The sequence below is a fragment of the Falco rusticolus genome, chromosome 3, assembly GCF_015220075.1.
Source record: "Falco rusticolus isolate bFalRus1 chromosome 3, bFalRus1.pri, whole genome shotgun sequence".
NCBI classification, from domain to species: Eukaryota; Metazoa; Chordata; class Aves; order Falconiformes; family Falconidae; genus Falco; species Falco rusticolus.
Genome location: NC_051189.1, coordinates 22,093,752 through 22,111,424, shown reverse-complemented (window position 1 = coordinate 22,111,424; position 17,673 = coordinate 22,093,752). Strand labels below are relative to the sequence as shown.

Below are 17,673 nucleotides of genomic sequence, written 5' to 3'. Positions count from 1 at the left end.
TGATTCAAATATACCAGTCCAATGCTACACGTCTGGGTACAGAAAGGCTGACTGAGAGATGGGAAAGCTCCAGCAACTTACTGGATCTTACACAGAAAGACCAAAAAAAAATCTACTTAGCAAGGAAAGAAGACTAGGAGTTCACTTAAGATATATAAATGTATTCATTACTAAGCTTTTTATTAGAGGAAAGAAACATCCAATAGGAATTCCTAATTGGTTGGAAAAAGAAACCAGACAAAAATTACATTAAAAGTATAGCTCACATCGTAACACTGATTATGATTAAAAATTAGATAACACCAGGTGAAATATTAGGTTCCTTATTTGCTGAAGCCTTAAAAAATGATCTGGCAGCTTTAGGCTTTCTTGTCACAAGCCTTAAACGAAGGCAGAATATTTTTATAACATAAACAGAAAAGTTCTGAAGTTCAGCCCTCAAAATGTTTTATAGATGCAAAACTATTACTCCTGATACATCTCAGTTATGATCATTTTTTTGCTTTATATAAATCATACAAAAATCTCTTACTAGCATTACTGAAATTATAATACACTGTATAAAACCCATCATGTCCTTGATGGTATCTAAGAATGTATGTACTGATGTGTTAAATCAGAAATACACTGAGACTAGTATTTTATTTCTGACAATGAGCAGTAACACAATTCACCAGGTGTCAGAAAGTTTGATTATACAGAATGAGATTCATCCCTTCACACATCATCATAACTTTCAGAAATTTTATGGACTGCAGGCTTCTTGATTTGAGCCCTTCAAGCAGGCCTTTATATTTAATATCCTTTGATAAACTTTCCTTTTATGAATTTCTGATCCATTTTCAATCTATTTATAATTTCTCTATCTATAACATCACATGCCAATGACTTCCACAACTTAATTATGTATCCTACAGAGAAGTTCCACCTGTTGCTTTGTTTTAAATATTTGGCCTGAGAAATCAAGCGCCCCTATTCATTTTAGTGCAAGAAATGAAGAATGAATGTTCCTTATTTACCTGATGCATAATATTTATAATTTTATGACTGTTTCATATCCTTTCTCACTTACTTCTTTTCCAGGTTTAAAGGCTTTAGCTAATTTAATTAGTCTCCCTATAGGTTCTTTTCTGTATCTGTTTCCATTCTTTCTCCCCTTCCTGTACTGTTTCTCATGTTATTATACCTATCCTGACACAGGGTATCAGAGTATTACTGTGGTTCAGGAATCAGGTCACAGGGAAACTGCATTTAAATTTCAAATGTTTTATTTTTTAAAATATACTTAGAGAAATTTACCCTCAGGGTTTCAAAATAATGAAAATGCATTGTATTTCATTTGGAAACACTTAAAACTGTTAATCTTAAAAAATAGTTTTAAAGTTTATGGGATAAAAATATTTAATGAAATTGACACAATTATCTGATTTGGCTTTTTTAACTTCAGGGGTGGTGGTGAGAATAAATAATTTGTTCAAGGCTCGTTTTCAAAGCTTTAGATTGCTGTGTTTTGGGGATTTTTTTTTCACTTGTATGACCTACGTTATGCAGAAGAAATAAACATACAGTAAGCATACATGAATGGGTTTTGTTGGTTTTTTTTTTACTGACTACTGTGTCATGACCAGGAAGTTGTGGGTTGTGACCTGTCACCTGCATACTGGATGACATGTAATTACTAAAATTTGCTCTGACATGCGTTTGACATTGTGTTGATACTTAATATAAAGAAATTGCATTAGTAGGTTCATAAGATGCTTTATGATTTGTTTTAGTTACTAGTTCATTTCACAAGTGAATTTGCACAAAGTCACCTACAGTAAGTGATTTCACAGGCAAAACGGACAATCACAAAAATAAGCATCATCATCTGAAGTTCTGAGTAGTCTGTAAGCCCCACATAAGCACTGTTTTATCTTGCATTCATGAATGCAAAGGGTTTCATTCATGTAGTCAAAATATTATACTTTTGGCTGTTGTGGCCTGAGACATAAAAGATGTAATTATGAATGCATTCTGTTTACCCAAAGTAATGATTTTAATTGAGAATCTAGAAACAAAAGTGATTTGGGATTATCTCTGCAGGAACTACTGTTTTCCCACAGATTGTCACTTAATGTGTTAAATAAAGTAAACAGAGATCCTGGCAGGGACTCAGAACACATGACAAGGAAGTGTGACGTTTTAATTACTCTAGAATGACAAATGAAACAAATGTTTTGGGTTTGTGCGTTTTTCAGTTTGTGGGTTGGTTGTGGGGGGTTTTTTCCCCCGCTTTGTTTTGAGATTTATGTTATCCTCTGCTTTATGTGTAACACCCTTTCCCCCACCATACAACTCATGCAGCATAAAATACAACTGTTTCAGCCTTACTTGTAAGTTTGGTCACTGATGTTTCAGTTAAGACAAGAGCCATCAGTCTCCCTCACTACTCCAGGAATTGCCATCCTGAGACAATAATAAATGACCAGATCAAAACAAGTGCCGTATTCTGCTGGAATAAGCACAGTGAAAGTGTTCCCTGTTATATTACCAAGCCATCTTCCTATCTGTATTTTTTCCAGAAACTGCTGAGTCAGACACGCCACATTTTTTTTGCATTTGTTTGTTTTTATTACTGATCATGCTTTTAAGTATTCATTAGTAAAATGCCCTAGATCCACACTATTATTTATCCAGTTTCTACAAAACAGAGTTACAAATAAAAAAAAAATATTGGAAGCACTCTGGGCTGCTCAATGCAAAGAGAATTAAAGAGAGCCATGGAAGCACAAACACAGGAGTCAGTAAACCTTTGTCCAAGGGGGATGGTGCAAAAACCAGAGTACTCTTCTACCGTACAAGGATTCATGAGAAATATTTTTCAATTTGTTTCTGAACCTTGGTAAATCTTTGGGAAACAAGATAATACAATACTATCTTTAAGAAGAATGTATGTAAAAAGCCTATCCAATGTAAAACTGCTTATTTGAAAACTGCTGGTAGGTATCCATTTGGCTTCAGATCAGAGTAACTTCACATGCATTAAAAAGTACCATCAGAATACTGAAAACATGTATCTTCAGATAAGGGTTACAAATGTTCACTTTTGCAGTACTCATGAACACAGGAAAAGTAAGAAACTAGGAGCAGCTTCAGAAAAGTTTCTTGAAGAGAATGTATTTAAGCAACAGGGTAAACTATTTTTTGCAGTAACAACAATGAAATACTGCCTTCCTAACACTGCATACCTTAATCAGCATGAAATATTTTCCACCAACACAGGAATACAATAAACTAAGGATACAGAAGAAAAATATAAAGGAAATGAACTAACTCTGTGGAGTCTCTGCACATAAGGTAAAAAAAAAAAAAAGAAAAAGTCTTGCATGGATGCTGTCATTCAATCTACAGTACCTGAGATGAAAACAGTTTGGGTTTTATTTTTACCAAAAAAGTGGTCCTACTCCTTCAAGAAACAGTCTTCCACTCCCTATGTACCTTATGGTTCTCTTCAACTCTGTTTTACCTACTGACTAACATAGGAAGAAAAACAGTTTTTATCTGTATTGCTTCCTGGTGCAGCTCCTTTGTGACTGTGTAAATGCCTGAGCCAACACAAGGTAGGCGATGAGCTGAAAATAAGAGCAGGAACATAGCTCTTCCAAAGCAGCATCATTTTGTGGCCATGTAAAGTGCTGATTTGTACCATAATGAGCCAAGGTGATTCTGTGACTGCTTTTCACTTCATGCCTGATGCAAGTACACAATGTAATTTAACAAACAGTAGTCTCACCCACGTTTCACTATTACATAGTAATAAATCACATGCACCAGTTAAGCTTTAGCTTATTGTAGTCTAGAGGAAGACAGGATGATTCATGACTTTGGCCATGTAAACACCCATATAAGATGAGTGGGACAACATGAGCCAGGACAAGGAAGGACTCCAACATTATCCTATGTGTCTTAAAGTCATGAGCTAGGTAGGACTGGCCAGATCAGCCAACCAGCCCCAAGGAAAGATCATACCACTGCCTATCCATGAGGAAGAGACCAGAAGAGGTGTTTAGACCTCAAAGATATGTTTAGAGATAATAAATTCTTGTATGTTGATTCTGACTGTAAACAAAAATTCCAAATAAGGAAAAAGAAAAAAAAGGTTTTTCCCCCATGAGGACAGTCAGGCATTGAAGAGGGTTGCCCACATAGGTTGTACAATCTCCATCTCGGGAGAATCTCAAGACCAGACCAGATAAAGCCCTGGGTGACCTTGTTTAACTTAGAACTGAGGCTGCTTTCAGCTAGACTAGAATAGACAGCTCCTGAGTTCCCTTCCATGCTGAATTATCCTGATTATAAGATTCTATCATTCTGTCTTGTGTTCCCTTACAACCTAGTTATGTAGACACATACATAACATATTGAATTCCAGATTAAACTCTTGATTTACACCTTTGATTGATTTGTATTTCCATGCAGATGACAATTTCTTAAAGTAGATTATCCCTTTACTAACAACTCGGTATATTTATTGTAAATGTCACAAAGTAACTAAATATGTCTTTTTAAAAAGCATAGACTTCAAGGTCTTTACTGTTAAGTGACAGAATGAAGATTTTCATCATGTAACTCATGGATGGCTACATGTGTCTATTCCACCTGAAAGGTCTGAGACATATTTGTGCACTACACTTTCAGGTACAACCTGAGAAATTAATGTAGAAAAAAATCAATAGAACAGGGTACCATGGAAAGGCATTCTATTTCTTCAGAAATACACAAGAATAAAAAGTATAAAATAATACAAAGAAGCCTCTGCCTCTAATGTTAAACATGTGATATGGCACCTTTTTTCTCTCTTAGATTCAAAACTTTTTCATATTTCGGTAAGCATTTTGAGACTTACAGATATAAAATTGGTTTTAAAATCCTTTTCAGACGATGGCTACCAAACAGAAACACACAACAGAACAATGAAAAATGTTCAATTAACCACCACATTTACTGTAACACATTCCTCTCCTAATGCTACCATTGGACCTGACCCTACACATTATGAGATGCACTGTGCTTCCTGGACTGCTCTGAATGATCTCACGGAAATGCCACAGCTGAATTGCCATATTCAAAATCAAACCACAGAGGCAAACACTAAAGGAAAGAAATACCTGGCTTCTAAGGAAAGGTTTTGTTTCCAAGAAAGCAAACCACTTTATTTCTGTTCTCAGTTCTTCAGAAAAAGAGGATGAAAACTATGATGTACAATGCATGGATTGTCAAAGACTCCAAACAGGCAATACTTTTAGCATCAGTATTCCTCCCATTCCTGACTGTCTGCTTACCCTGTCCAACAATTAAGCATTATCTCTGTTATCTTCTGTTCCCTGTTTTAGAATGGGAGAAGGACTTAGGCACTTCCAAAACTTGGTTGCTTTCTGCAGGTTTTGGTGTGGGGTTTTTTTTCAGTTAAATCCAATTTAAAAAAAAAAAAAAAAAAATCTATCCACTCTGCTGATCACTTCTTAGCAGGTTTTTATGTCTGTACTTTGTTTGCCATACTAATTGAATACTTTTTTCCATCTATTTGGCTACAACCAACACTCTTCTGAAGGCATTTTTCCTGTGTTAAACAGTATCAGTTTTGCCACTGTTCTGTATATTTGAACTCATCTGTATCGGATTAAAAACCACCTATCATCTGGGACATTTAACGTCCTTATTATGCTCATGTTACTCATAAACATTAGCTTACTGAGTCCCTTCTCTGAGCATTAAGCACGGATTTTAAAAAGTCTATATAACTTGTAAGAAAACAGGAATAATATCTAAGGCAGTTTCCACAATTTTCATTAATAAAAAAGAAACAATTACACTTCTCACATTCTAATTAGAAGTGATTTTTCAAGAAAACAATCGCCAGGTCTGAGGGGGGGGTAGGGGGTGTCCCCCATTTTAATCTCTACTTATGAGCACCTCTGCTTCTCATCTGTTTTGTTTTTTTCACCAACACATTATTATTGTCATTGGTACTTATACTACTGAGGTTTGATTGCCTGTCCCTGCGCTGCCACAGTTATGCCAGGCAGAGGTTTTCCTCCATAGCCTTATCTATGAGCATAATTTGATCAAGTACATTGATTAAAGTAAATCTAACCTATCCAGACAGTGGATAGCTCTATAAGGCATATAACTGCTTTGTTATAAAGATATGAGAAACTGTTGTGCTAACACATGTCCATTGTAGGGTAGTTATCAACAACAGTATACCTAATTTTTAAATGCCTCTTGAAGGCTAATTTCTATGGTAACTGCACTTGGAAAATAAAAATTACCATGTAGATGTTTAACATGAATTAACTGCATCTTCCCCTCCAAAAAAACTACAGAAACCTAAACCCAAGAAAACCCACACCCATTTCCGTAATAGCTATCATCTGTCTGACCATCCTCACTTTGCTTTTAATTAGCACTAGTTGATGTATTCTTCACTAATATTGCTTACAAGTTCTGCAAAGCACTGAATGGTTATCATTTTGTTCTATCATAGCACTAGTAAAATGGGATTGAGTCAGGAAATATTAATTTTCTCCAATATTAAATTGAAAATGACAGCAAAAGCATGGAAAGTGATACATAAGATGTCATGTATATTTTAGAAAAAGCATCACTGAGGAATATGAGAGTGAGAGACTTTGTATTCTATATATTACAGGATGCCTACAGTACTAAACCCAATTGTCCCAAGGAATGATCACAGGGAATCAAGCCATGAATGCAGTGTGACACTACTAAGGCTCCTCTAGAGTGAATGGGCAACATTCAGGCTGGGTAACACTTGGACAAAATTTCCTCTGGGCCCTTCTCCATTGTTCCAAGACCAATTTTTTTTCTATTCTTACTACTCAAAATAGCTGAGGTAATGTGCTGTTTTCATGTGTATCGTAAACCTCCAGGGTGTTGTTTTTACAACATGGTATAAAGGCTACAAGCATGTGAAAATGTGTGATATCAAACTGCATAGTGCCATCCTGTAACAGTGATCAATGGCTACTTTATGAATAATGAAGATGAGCCAAACATTCTTGTTCATACTGTCAACTGTGGTGGAACCCAGTTGATCCCACATATTGAACCCACAACTCTATCTGATTCAGTCTCAGGGAGATGGGAATCTTGAGGAAAACAGATCCTCACACAACATTGATGACCAGGTATCCAGGACTTAGGAGGAAAGCGAAGAGCTAAGTTATTTCAAAGTGAAGAGAAAGCCACAGGCCAATATGCTTCATTGCTTTAGAGAATTGATTACAATGGTAAAACATAAGAGAATTTGCATATATAGGGATGAATGCAAGGAAAGGGGTGATAAATCTTCTGTAGAGGAAAGTTACGATTGACTTATTAATTAAGGTTATTCTCAGGAATACAAGATTGTATGGATAACAGGAAACTCATTGACACAGCCTGCTTGGATCTAAAATTAAAAAAAAATTAATCACTTCATTTGGTACTCTCCAGAGGGTCTTGAAGAATGGCCCCTGAAGAATGACTAATTAATAAAAGAAAGATCTATTTACAGCTATTTAACATGTGATTTTAAGGGAAATGTTGGTTTAAGAAGTTCCTAAGACACTAACTACAGAAGCCAGGAATTCACAAGGGGGAAGAGCACACCATATCATCCTGGTGTCTTCTACTCTTTTCCTAAGCAACTACTATTGCCACTATCAGACACTGAACTCCAAACATAAACATTTATTGATCAAAAATGGCTGTTCTTAATGATGTTCAGATGCTGTTGCAACACCATGCTACACCATCACCAAAACTTTATAAAATTAAATATTTTTCACAGAGAAAAAGTTAATATAGGGATAAATTAGTTTTATTTAACATAAAGTTTATTCCTTATGAATATTTATTTAAGCATATATACACACTATAAAATACTGTATATTATTTGCCTAACTGCTTTCTAAATGTTCTGCTAATATTTTAAAATGTCATTACCAGAGCTTTTAAGCTTGGATTCAGAAAAAAGCCAACAAGTGCAATATTACAACAATACTTGAAGGTAAAATCTAATTATCTTTTTACAAAATGTAAAAGACAATCTACTGTGAAATTCAAGAATGCTGTGTCTAAAGCTACTGGTCAATCATTACACTGATACTATTTACTTAGGACTAGATTGTTCTCGTATTTTTATTTGAGCTACCAGCCTTCATAGATCATAATTACTTTTTTTAAAATATGAGAAGGCTTCACAAAACTCTTACAGGGAAATTATGATTGTCATAAATTTGTAACCAATAAAGTTTGCTCATTAAATTTTTCTTAGCTGTGCTATACAGAAGAGTAAACAAATTAATTTCACAATACAAAAAGAAAAACAAAAAAACCCCAACAAATCCACTGAAAAGTTCATCAGGAATGTTCCTTGATCAAGGATAGACCCAAATTGATAAGGAACAAATAAACTCTGATTTGGCAACTCAAACAGAGACCCATATTTTTGTGTTCTTATTCTTTCTCATCCATACAATCTGCAAGGGAGTCTTAAGTTAACAGGCTATCTTGAAGAAGTTTATTTCAAGGTTCAAAAGTGTTTTAAGTATCTCAGACAAAACCTTTTAAAACTGGGTGGTTTTTTGTTGCATCTAAGTTAAAGGTAATATTTTTTTCACAAAATGTAATTTAATTCTCCACAGAATATTTAAAATTAATGCAAAGGGAGTGTTTCTGTTGGGGAAAAAATGCACTAAATCAATGTTGCAAGGGAGAAATTAATCTTGTTAGTCATGGTTCACTAACAGCTGTCTATTCTAATGCAATTGATGTGGTGCACAAAATATGCAGTATCAAACAATTAAATATTTTAATATTTTTCAGAATAGAAATTAATTGCCTATGGTTCCACCAACATAAATTTCATTCAGTATACATCATTTTACATTGTGTCTAGATTTATACAGAAAAAAATAGATTTTTGCTAAAATCAGAAACAGTGTTGGTCTAAACAATACTATAGTTCAATTTGCTAAGGAAAATACTAAGCCTTCTCAACATTTAGGAAAATTAAAATACCCAAGAATACAGTATTAGTGAGACCGAAGTGATGCGAGTTATTTGGTTTTAAAAGGAGTAATTACATCATATTTCAAATGTACCTTTGATAACACAGTACTTAGGTACCCTACTATTTTGTATGAACATGTCAGTGGTAGATCCAATGTTAGAACACTATACAAAGATCTTCTTAGAAGTACACTCTTACCCAGAGAAAACAGACCTGCAAACTTTGGGTTTTTTTTGGTTGTCATGGTAGAAATTAAGTACATTTTCCCTAAAATATTTGAGACACTGCTACACTCTCACCTTCACATAAATGCACATCTTCATGTCAGTAATAAAAATTTGCATAATGTGTTCTTTGAAAAGAAATTGTGATCCTTATTCAGACTACAGCAGTAGCTGTCTGAATGAGAGCTCTAAGCACATACTTTATGATAACCATTATTTTCTATCACTTTGCAGGCTATCCACCGAAGATTTATTGGTTAATTCAAAACTAATCATCATTTTTTTAAACAACAGTTAAATTAAGCTGGTAATCAAGAATAGAAGGTACAGATTTAATGTCTTTGCCTAGGACAGTGTGAAATATATACTTCCCATGCTCATCTGCTCTCATCAGGAGACTTCTCTAAGCACATCATTCATGGAGTATTCTAGGAAGGAGATTCTACCACTTTGTCTACACAATTTAACTGAAATCTTATCAATTGTCTTAACAGTTCAGACTAGAGCACATGCTGGAATCCAGGATACCCATGTCAAAGCAGCCTAAAGAATCATCCCAACTGCTCAGCAATTATTAAACAGTACATTAAAAGTCACCAACAGCAAAATAAAGAGACTGAAACTTTCCAACTGAAAGTACTCTAGCCACAAGCATTAAAAAACTCTTGTGTTCAGACACCCTCGGAATATTTAACTCCAAACTTCCATATGCTGGATAAATTATACCATCATGACACTGCTCTTTATTTAACCACTGAATCTCTCAAACCCTAACTTTTGACTTAGACAGAAGTATTTCACTAAATCTCATTTATTTTCAGGTTTGCGTTTTGTTCATAAAAAATGGGGAAAATAATTTCCTCAAACTAATAATTTTCTCTCAGTTTTGCTTTTGAAATGAAAAAAACTCATTTTTATTCAATTCAAGCTACCAAATATCAGAATCACCCCTTGACATCAGATAATAAAAAACCTGAAGGGCATCTATGCATTTTTTTCCCATGACTTAAATGAAAATGGCCTATCAAGATTTTCTTAAATAAAAGACTTGGCATAACTGAAATATTATAATGACTGACTGGAATACTGTGGTAAGTTAGCACTTCACAAAGAATTCCAAGTCTTCTCTTGTAGATAACCCCAGACTATATAATTGATGTATATTCTAGCTGAATTTTTTACTTAGAACCAAAAAGTATGGCTACTTTGTTATGCAGATATGCAGAAAAAGGAAAGTTTGAAGGTTTTTTTACATGATATATCTATAATCACCTAAAGCAACAAAAGTACTGCAAAATGATTTTATAATACTACTGACTTTGCAGATTTACCAATATGTTTACAGTAATTTTACAAATTGTGCACTATTTGTTTTCAAGAATGAACGACCAAAAGCCTGGTTTTAGTTTTAAACATATACGTCTATATAAACTTCATAAACTAGAATACCTTGAATTAAATCTCAAGCTGCAGTCTAAGGGGTTATAAAGTAGTACAACTGTAAAAAAAATTACTGTTAATTAAGCTTTCCAAATTATTTTTCCTAACATATGGGGGGGATACTTTTGCATAATTGAATACATCAGTCTAATTTAGGGAACATAAATGACAAGCTAAAAAAAGAATATGCTCTCAGTCTGCTTCTCTACGAGAGCAATTATTAAATCAGTATTGTAAATATTTTTGTTTTGTAAACAGATATGAGAATTTCGATATATGAAGTAATTTTATTATATCATTTATGTATAGCCAAAGCCTTTTTCAGAAAAAAAAAGTAATTGTTGTTTGAAGCTCATGACTGAATGCATAAAGCACATTCAAGAATAACCAAATGCACACTTAGCTATTCAAGTGACTCATATTGTCTGTATGTCATTGGTATTACCTCACTAATAATTATTATAAATTATTGTTTAAAAATTCTTTTAGCTGACAGCTAGTTGAAAAGATTTCTGTTTTACAGCTTAAAAAACTAAATGGCAATTAAGTAATATTCTAATACAGGTAATTAACTATGTAGGTGGCAATATGAATTAAATTATGAAATACTATTTGCTAGATCTGAGAATTAGTGTATAGGCTTCTACTATACCCTGAAGTACTAAGGAATATTACTTATAAGCATCACTTGTAGAAACTGAGACTGATGCTTTATAAACAATGTAATTACCTAGCTTTGTATATTTTCTTAATATAAGATTAAAAATCACAGAATCACAGAATGGTCAGGGTTGGAAGGGATGTCTGGAAATCACCTAGTTCAAAACCCTGCTAAAGCAGGTTCACCTCAAGGAGGTTGCACTGTTACATGCAGGCAGGTTTTGAATGTCTCCAGAGAAAATGTCTCCATAACTTCTCTGGGCAGCCTGTTCCCATGCTCTGTCACCCTCAAAGCAAAGAATTTTTTTCCTTATATTTAGTCAGAACTTCCTGTGTTGCAGTTCATGCCTGTTGCCCCTTGCCCTTTTGCTTGGCACTACTGAAAAGAGCCTGGCCCCATCCTCTTGACGCTCACCCTTAACATATTTGTATGCATTGACAAGATCCCCTCTCAGTCTCCTCCAGACTTAAGAGGCCCAGCTTTCTCAGCCTTTCCTCATAAGGGAGATGCTCCAGTCCCCAAATCATCTCCGCAGCCCTCCACTGGACCCCCCTCTCCAGTAGATCCATGTCTCTCTTGAACTGGGGAGCCCAGAACTGGACACAGCACTCCAGGTGCAGCCTCACCAGGGAAGAGCAGAGTGGAGGATCACCTCCCTCGACCTGCTGGCTATGCTCATAATATACCTTAGAATCTCATTGGCCTTCTTGGTCACCAGGACACCCTGCTGGCTCATGGGCAACTTGCTGTGCACCAGGGCTCCTAGATTCCCACCAGTGTGTGGGGTTGTTCCTCTCCAGGTGCAGGACCTTATGCTTGACTTTGCTGAAATTTGTGAGGTTTCTCTTCGCCCAACCCTCCAGCCTGCCCAGGTCTGGCTGAATGGCAGCACAGCCTCTGGTGTGTCAGCCACTCCTCCCAGTTTTGTATCATCACCAAACTTGCTGGGTGTATGCTCTGTCCCTTCATTCAGGTCATTGATGAGTAAGTTGAACAGGACTGGACCCAGTCCTGACCCCTGGGGGACACCACGAGCTACAGGCCTCCTGACAGACTCCACACCACTGATCACAACTCTGAGCTGCCATTCAGCCAGTTTTCAGCCCACCTCACTGTCCACTCATCTAATCCACACTGCCTGAGCTGACCTATGAGGGTGTTATGGGAGACAGTGTCAAAAGCCTTGCTGTGGTCAAGGCAGACGACATCCACTGCTCTCCCCTTGTCTACCTAGACAGTCTTCCCATCATAGAAGGCTCTCAGGTTGGTCAGGCATGATTTCCCCTTGGTGAATCTATGTTGACTCTTCCTAAGGACCTTTTTCCTCCACATGCTTTGAGATGACCTCCAGGCTGACAAGCCTGTAGTTTCCTGTGTCCATCTTCTTGCCCTTTTTGAAGACTGGAGCAACACTGGCTTTCCTCCAGTCCTCAGACACCTCTCCTGTTCTCCATGACCTTTCAGAGATGATGGAAAGTGGCTTGGCAATAAGAGCTGCCAGCTCCATCAGCACTCGTGGCTGCATCCCATTGAGGCCCATGGATTTGTGGGTGTCAAATTTGCTTAAGTGATCTCTAATGTGATCCTCATCAACCAGGGGAAAGCCTTCCTTTCTCAGGACTTCCCCTCCTGCCTCCAGGGTTTGGGAACGCGGAGGACTGGCCTTGGCAGTAAAGACTGAAGCAAAGAAGCATTCAGTAACTCTGCCTTCTCTGTGCCCTTCACCAGGGCACCCACCTCATTCAGCAGTGGGCCCATATTTTCCCCAGTCATGAAAAACAATTTAGTTTATCTGGTCTATGCTACGTTTGGGGTTTTTGTATTGAAAATAAGAAAACAAGACTACTATTGACTTTAATGTGGCTAGCAACCACCTGTTGTATCAGGTGTTGTTCATGCCTCTGTTGTGCAGAACCCTCATAATGCTTTATGAACCAGTTAAGAGCTTAAGATTTTACTGCAGAGCATCACTGTTATTTATAGTTTTGCATATGTCCTCTTTTTTGTGAACCAATAGTATATTTAAAGCAATATAACAAATACAAGGATTTGTCATATTCACATGTTTCTGGAGTAGTGTGATGCTGTTACCATAAAAATACCAGGCCAGAAAACCACAGAATGTGTAATTCAGTTTTTCTGCTTAACTGAAACTGATCTTGAAAGAAGTTGTTTACTATTTTATTTCTTCTGTTTGTTCTACATAAGGCAACTGCACTGAGACCAAGAATTGCAGAAGCCAGCCTAGCAAAAATACTGTTACTACTACCAAGTCAACAAACAACCAGACAGAAACACTATCAAATTTTGTAACAAGAATGTATAAACTAACAAACAAATACTATATGGACATATGGTTTTGTTTAACAATCTGCAGATATTCTTGAAGAAAGTGAATGTACACAATATTTTGACTCAGAATGTCCCAAGCAAAGAGCTATCAAGGATGATTAACTGAAGTAATTGCTGTTTAGGACAAGGCAACTTTAAAGAACAATTACATCCTGGAAAGCTGGCAACACAGGACTCTTGCAATTAAGATATATCTGACACTTGTTGGCCTTAAGCAAACTACCTTAATTATAATACCAAAAATCACACTCCCTACACCAGATACCCTGGTCTACAAAGAGACCCTCCCTCAATGAGCATGCATAGTTAGTCAATATGATTGTGTAACCATTATGTAGATTATCTTCCGTCAGTGCTAGAGGATTGAAAATTAACAGATCAATATTCACGTAATTGTATATAAATCTGATTATGGAAACAATCAACGTGTGCTACTTCACCTAACACCCGAAGTTGCACAACTCGGTATTAAAAGCAGTATCTCGTATTTGATTTTGCACACTGGGTAATGAACTCACTTTTGAGATGACAGAAATACTCTCTAAAGGTAGTATATTTGGAATAAAATCAAAACAAAAAAGTGCTCTGTCTACTCAGCTCGGGTGTTGCATCTCACAGATCAGGATGGAAATTTTCTAGATAAGTGTAACAACAGTCATACTCCCAGCACATTATTTAATGGGACCACACATGCAATACAGAAACTCCAGAGAGAACCTGTGACCAATGCTACTTCCAATACTCTGCACTGAAAGGACTCTATACAATTTACTTTCTGAAATTATGAAACTCCCTGAAGGCATCACCAATCCTTACCAGTACAACAGTCCATTCTATTCTGTTTCTAAATATATACAATTTTTTATACATTTTAATCGTTAGGCCTACAGACAGTGAGGTGAATGAGTTGGCAGTGCCTTTCATCTCAATGTTACATCCCTGGAGTATATTTGGAAATTATTTTACAGCTGCAATTAGAATATCAACATTTATGCCATAGTAAAAACTGTTACTGGTTTTTTTGTTTTGTTGACTATCTACTGACAAAAGGAAAAGTAAAAAAAAATGTCTTTTCATCATCTTTTGGGTTTTTTTTACCATATTAAAATCGCAATATTTGACTTACCATATTGTAGGTGGTTCAGAACCTTCTACTTCCAAATAATCATATTTTTCTTCCATTTGGAAATCTGTAAATATGAGTGAGATAGTATCACCAGGCTCTGCCACAACTGTCCATGTGCAATCCGCATTATTATGATATTCATTAGGGAAGTTGGGGCTCGAGATGATACCACTGGATCCTCTCATGGTTCCTCCACATGCATCCTCAGCTGTTAAAAAAAAAATCATAATTGTCAATAAAATCACCCCTTAGAAATGTATACTTTCTTGTTGAGAACAGGAATTTGCTACCTTTTAGGTGAAAGATTTCTTAAGGTTTTTTAACACGTTAGACTTGGAATGCTGCTGCAAAGTTAAGGTGCTAATAAGCAATTGCTTCAGATTCCAGTTATCTAAAAATTATTATACTAGTGCTGGCATATACTTTTTCAATCTACTCTTTATTATTTTGATTAGCATTGTTTCACTCACTTTACAATAGCATGCAAAAATGTCATTATTTCCTCTTTTGCTTTAACCAAAAACATTTTCATAAAGTGAGTTGAGTTTAATCCCTATCATATGCAGTCTGACATATGATGTGCAGCAGCCACATTATACTGAGAAAAGAAGCATGAGACTCCTACCCATCTTATGCTAAATGTATTATCATATTTCATTTTTGTCAACATGTAGTGATGTTTAAGTCTCTCCTCCAACAAATCTTTTCGCAATTTTCAAACAAATGATCAGTTTTCAAACCAAAGCCATTCATGGGTGATTTCCCAAATGTCAGATGGAAGACACTTTCGCAGTTAAGATGTTTACATCACAGTAATTTTAATGTAAGTTTTAATAGATCAAGTATTTCAAATTCAACCATAACAATAAGTTTTTCACAATATGTGAATAATTGTGAAATCATTTGACCAATTATCACAACCAATTATTTACTGGTTGTGAATACACGAATAAACTCCTAAAATAGAAGACTCAGAGGAAGGAGATAGGCAAAGGTGATGTGACCATAAAGTTTAGGGAATAATGCAGGGCATGACTGAGCACAGATATTGCAAAGATTGACTTCTATCTCAATACAAAGAGGACCCGAGGATGCCCTTTGTTTTAGGTAAACAGCTATCAACAGTTGACTTAACTGCTAGTGCAAGTATTTCTCCCTCAGTACATTTAGAGCATGAATATCTGCCTGACCTAGCCAGACCAGCATGGGAGGAAAGAATATTTGACTCAGCCCAACACAGAGTATAAAAACTAGACACACACACACACACGCACATGCACACGCACACGCACACGCACGCACGCGCGCACACGCACACGCGCGCACACACACACACACACACACACACACACAAAACCCAAAAACTTTCAAAAAGACAGCTTGAGCTGGCTTCAACCTTTCTATTCTTTCCCATGATTGGGGATGCCCAGTGTTGTGATGGTGACCATATTATAGATACCTGTAACGGGAATCACATTGGTATTATGATAAAACTGTATACTGCAACAACTATATATTTTGCTAGGTGTAACCTGTATTTGTGATGTTATGCAATATATTTTCTATCACTATGCTAAATTAAAAATCCTGTGCAACATCAACCATCTTGAAATAAGTACATTTGATACCAAACATTACATTCTCTGCATGTGTCATATCTAAAGTAACCTGGTCACACAGTATTTGGATCTGACACAATAATGCTTTATTTTCTAACATAAATCTGATCCCGAATAAACTAGATAAATATTGCATATTTACCACATCAGTTCTAACACCAACAGAACTAATTCTAAGATTAAAAAAATCTCTAGTGACTGATGTTGTATATCTTCTATCCTAACAATACATATATCTAATAAAAATTGTTTTGAGGATATGTCAAAAATTTTTCTGTGAGCTAATAAAATTGATTTTGAATGTAGTGCTGTTACTTTCAGAAATGGAAATACCTTTCAAATACTTACACAAAAATACCATGTTAGTAGACAGAAATACCATATCGCATCACTTATACACTTTATTTCCCAAATGTCTGAAGGGTCCCTGAAAAGCAATTCTTAGTTCTGCTTAATTAGAGTGCTTATATGAATAAAACTTGCCCTAGAAAGTTTTGAAAGACTGAAACCCCAGTAAATATTGCTGAAAAATTAACAAGGAGAAAAAATATAATAGTAATAAATTAAGGAGTATAACACGATAGAACAAAAGCTTTAAAGAATTCTGGCACACATTTCACTTTTAAATTAATTACAGTAGTTTAGGAGTTTAAAATATCAGGTTTTCTCTCTTAAAATTTCTGCTAAATTATTGTATGACCACATTGAAAAATTATAGTAAAAACACATCTCGGATTTAATCTTACTAATTAGCCAGTGTACTTAGCATCCAATAAATACAATGAAACTTAGGAACCTCATCACATCACAGGTTCAGGTCCTTTACAGTGAAAGGAATAAAAAAATATTCTAAAAGGCAATAATACAGTTTTGTTTTCATGCACTGAGGACAAACAGGAGAATAATTTTTATATGTAAGTTCACAGAAGTAAAATGTCCATTAAAACAATGTGTAACACACTGGTTCAAGGATTTTGAAAGATCTGTATATTGATTTTTAAATATTGGTTGAAATAGGTTTTATCAAGTACTGATCTGAAAAAAGTTCTTATAGGTAAATTTCCATAGCTAAATTACTGAAGCTTATGCAAACTGGAAAGACAGAGTGGCATGTGACATAGTTTTTCTGCTCATGTAACAAATTAAAAGCAGAAAACTAGGTGTATTGTGCAAGACTGAAGACTTTGGAT

The 17,673-nt window shown here is 35.6% G+C and overlaps 1 protein-coding gene across 2 annotated transcripts in view; it reads right to left on the bottom strand.

Annotated features, from left to right (window-relative positions):
* Nucleotides 1–17,673, bottom strand: part of CSMD3 (CUB and Sushi multiple domains 3) — a 720,137-nt gene that overhangs the window by 503,326 nt on the left and 199,138 nt on the right. For both annotated transcript variants that reach the window (XM_037381737.1, XM_037381738.1), the window contains exon 5: nt 14,865–15,072. In XM_037381737.1, coding sequence (XP_037237634.1) covers nt 14,865–15,072 — 208 coding nt within the window. The remainder of the gene's footprint in view (nt 1–14,864; nt 15,073–17,673) is intronic.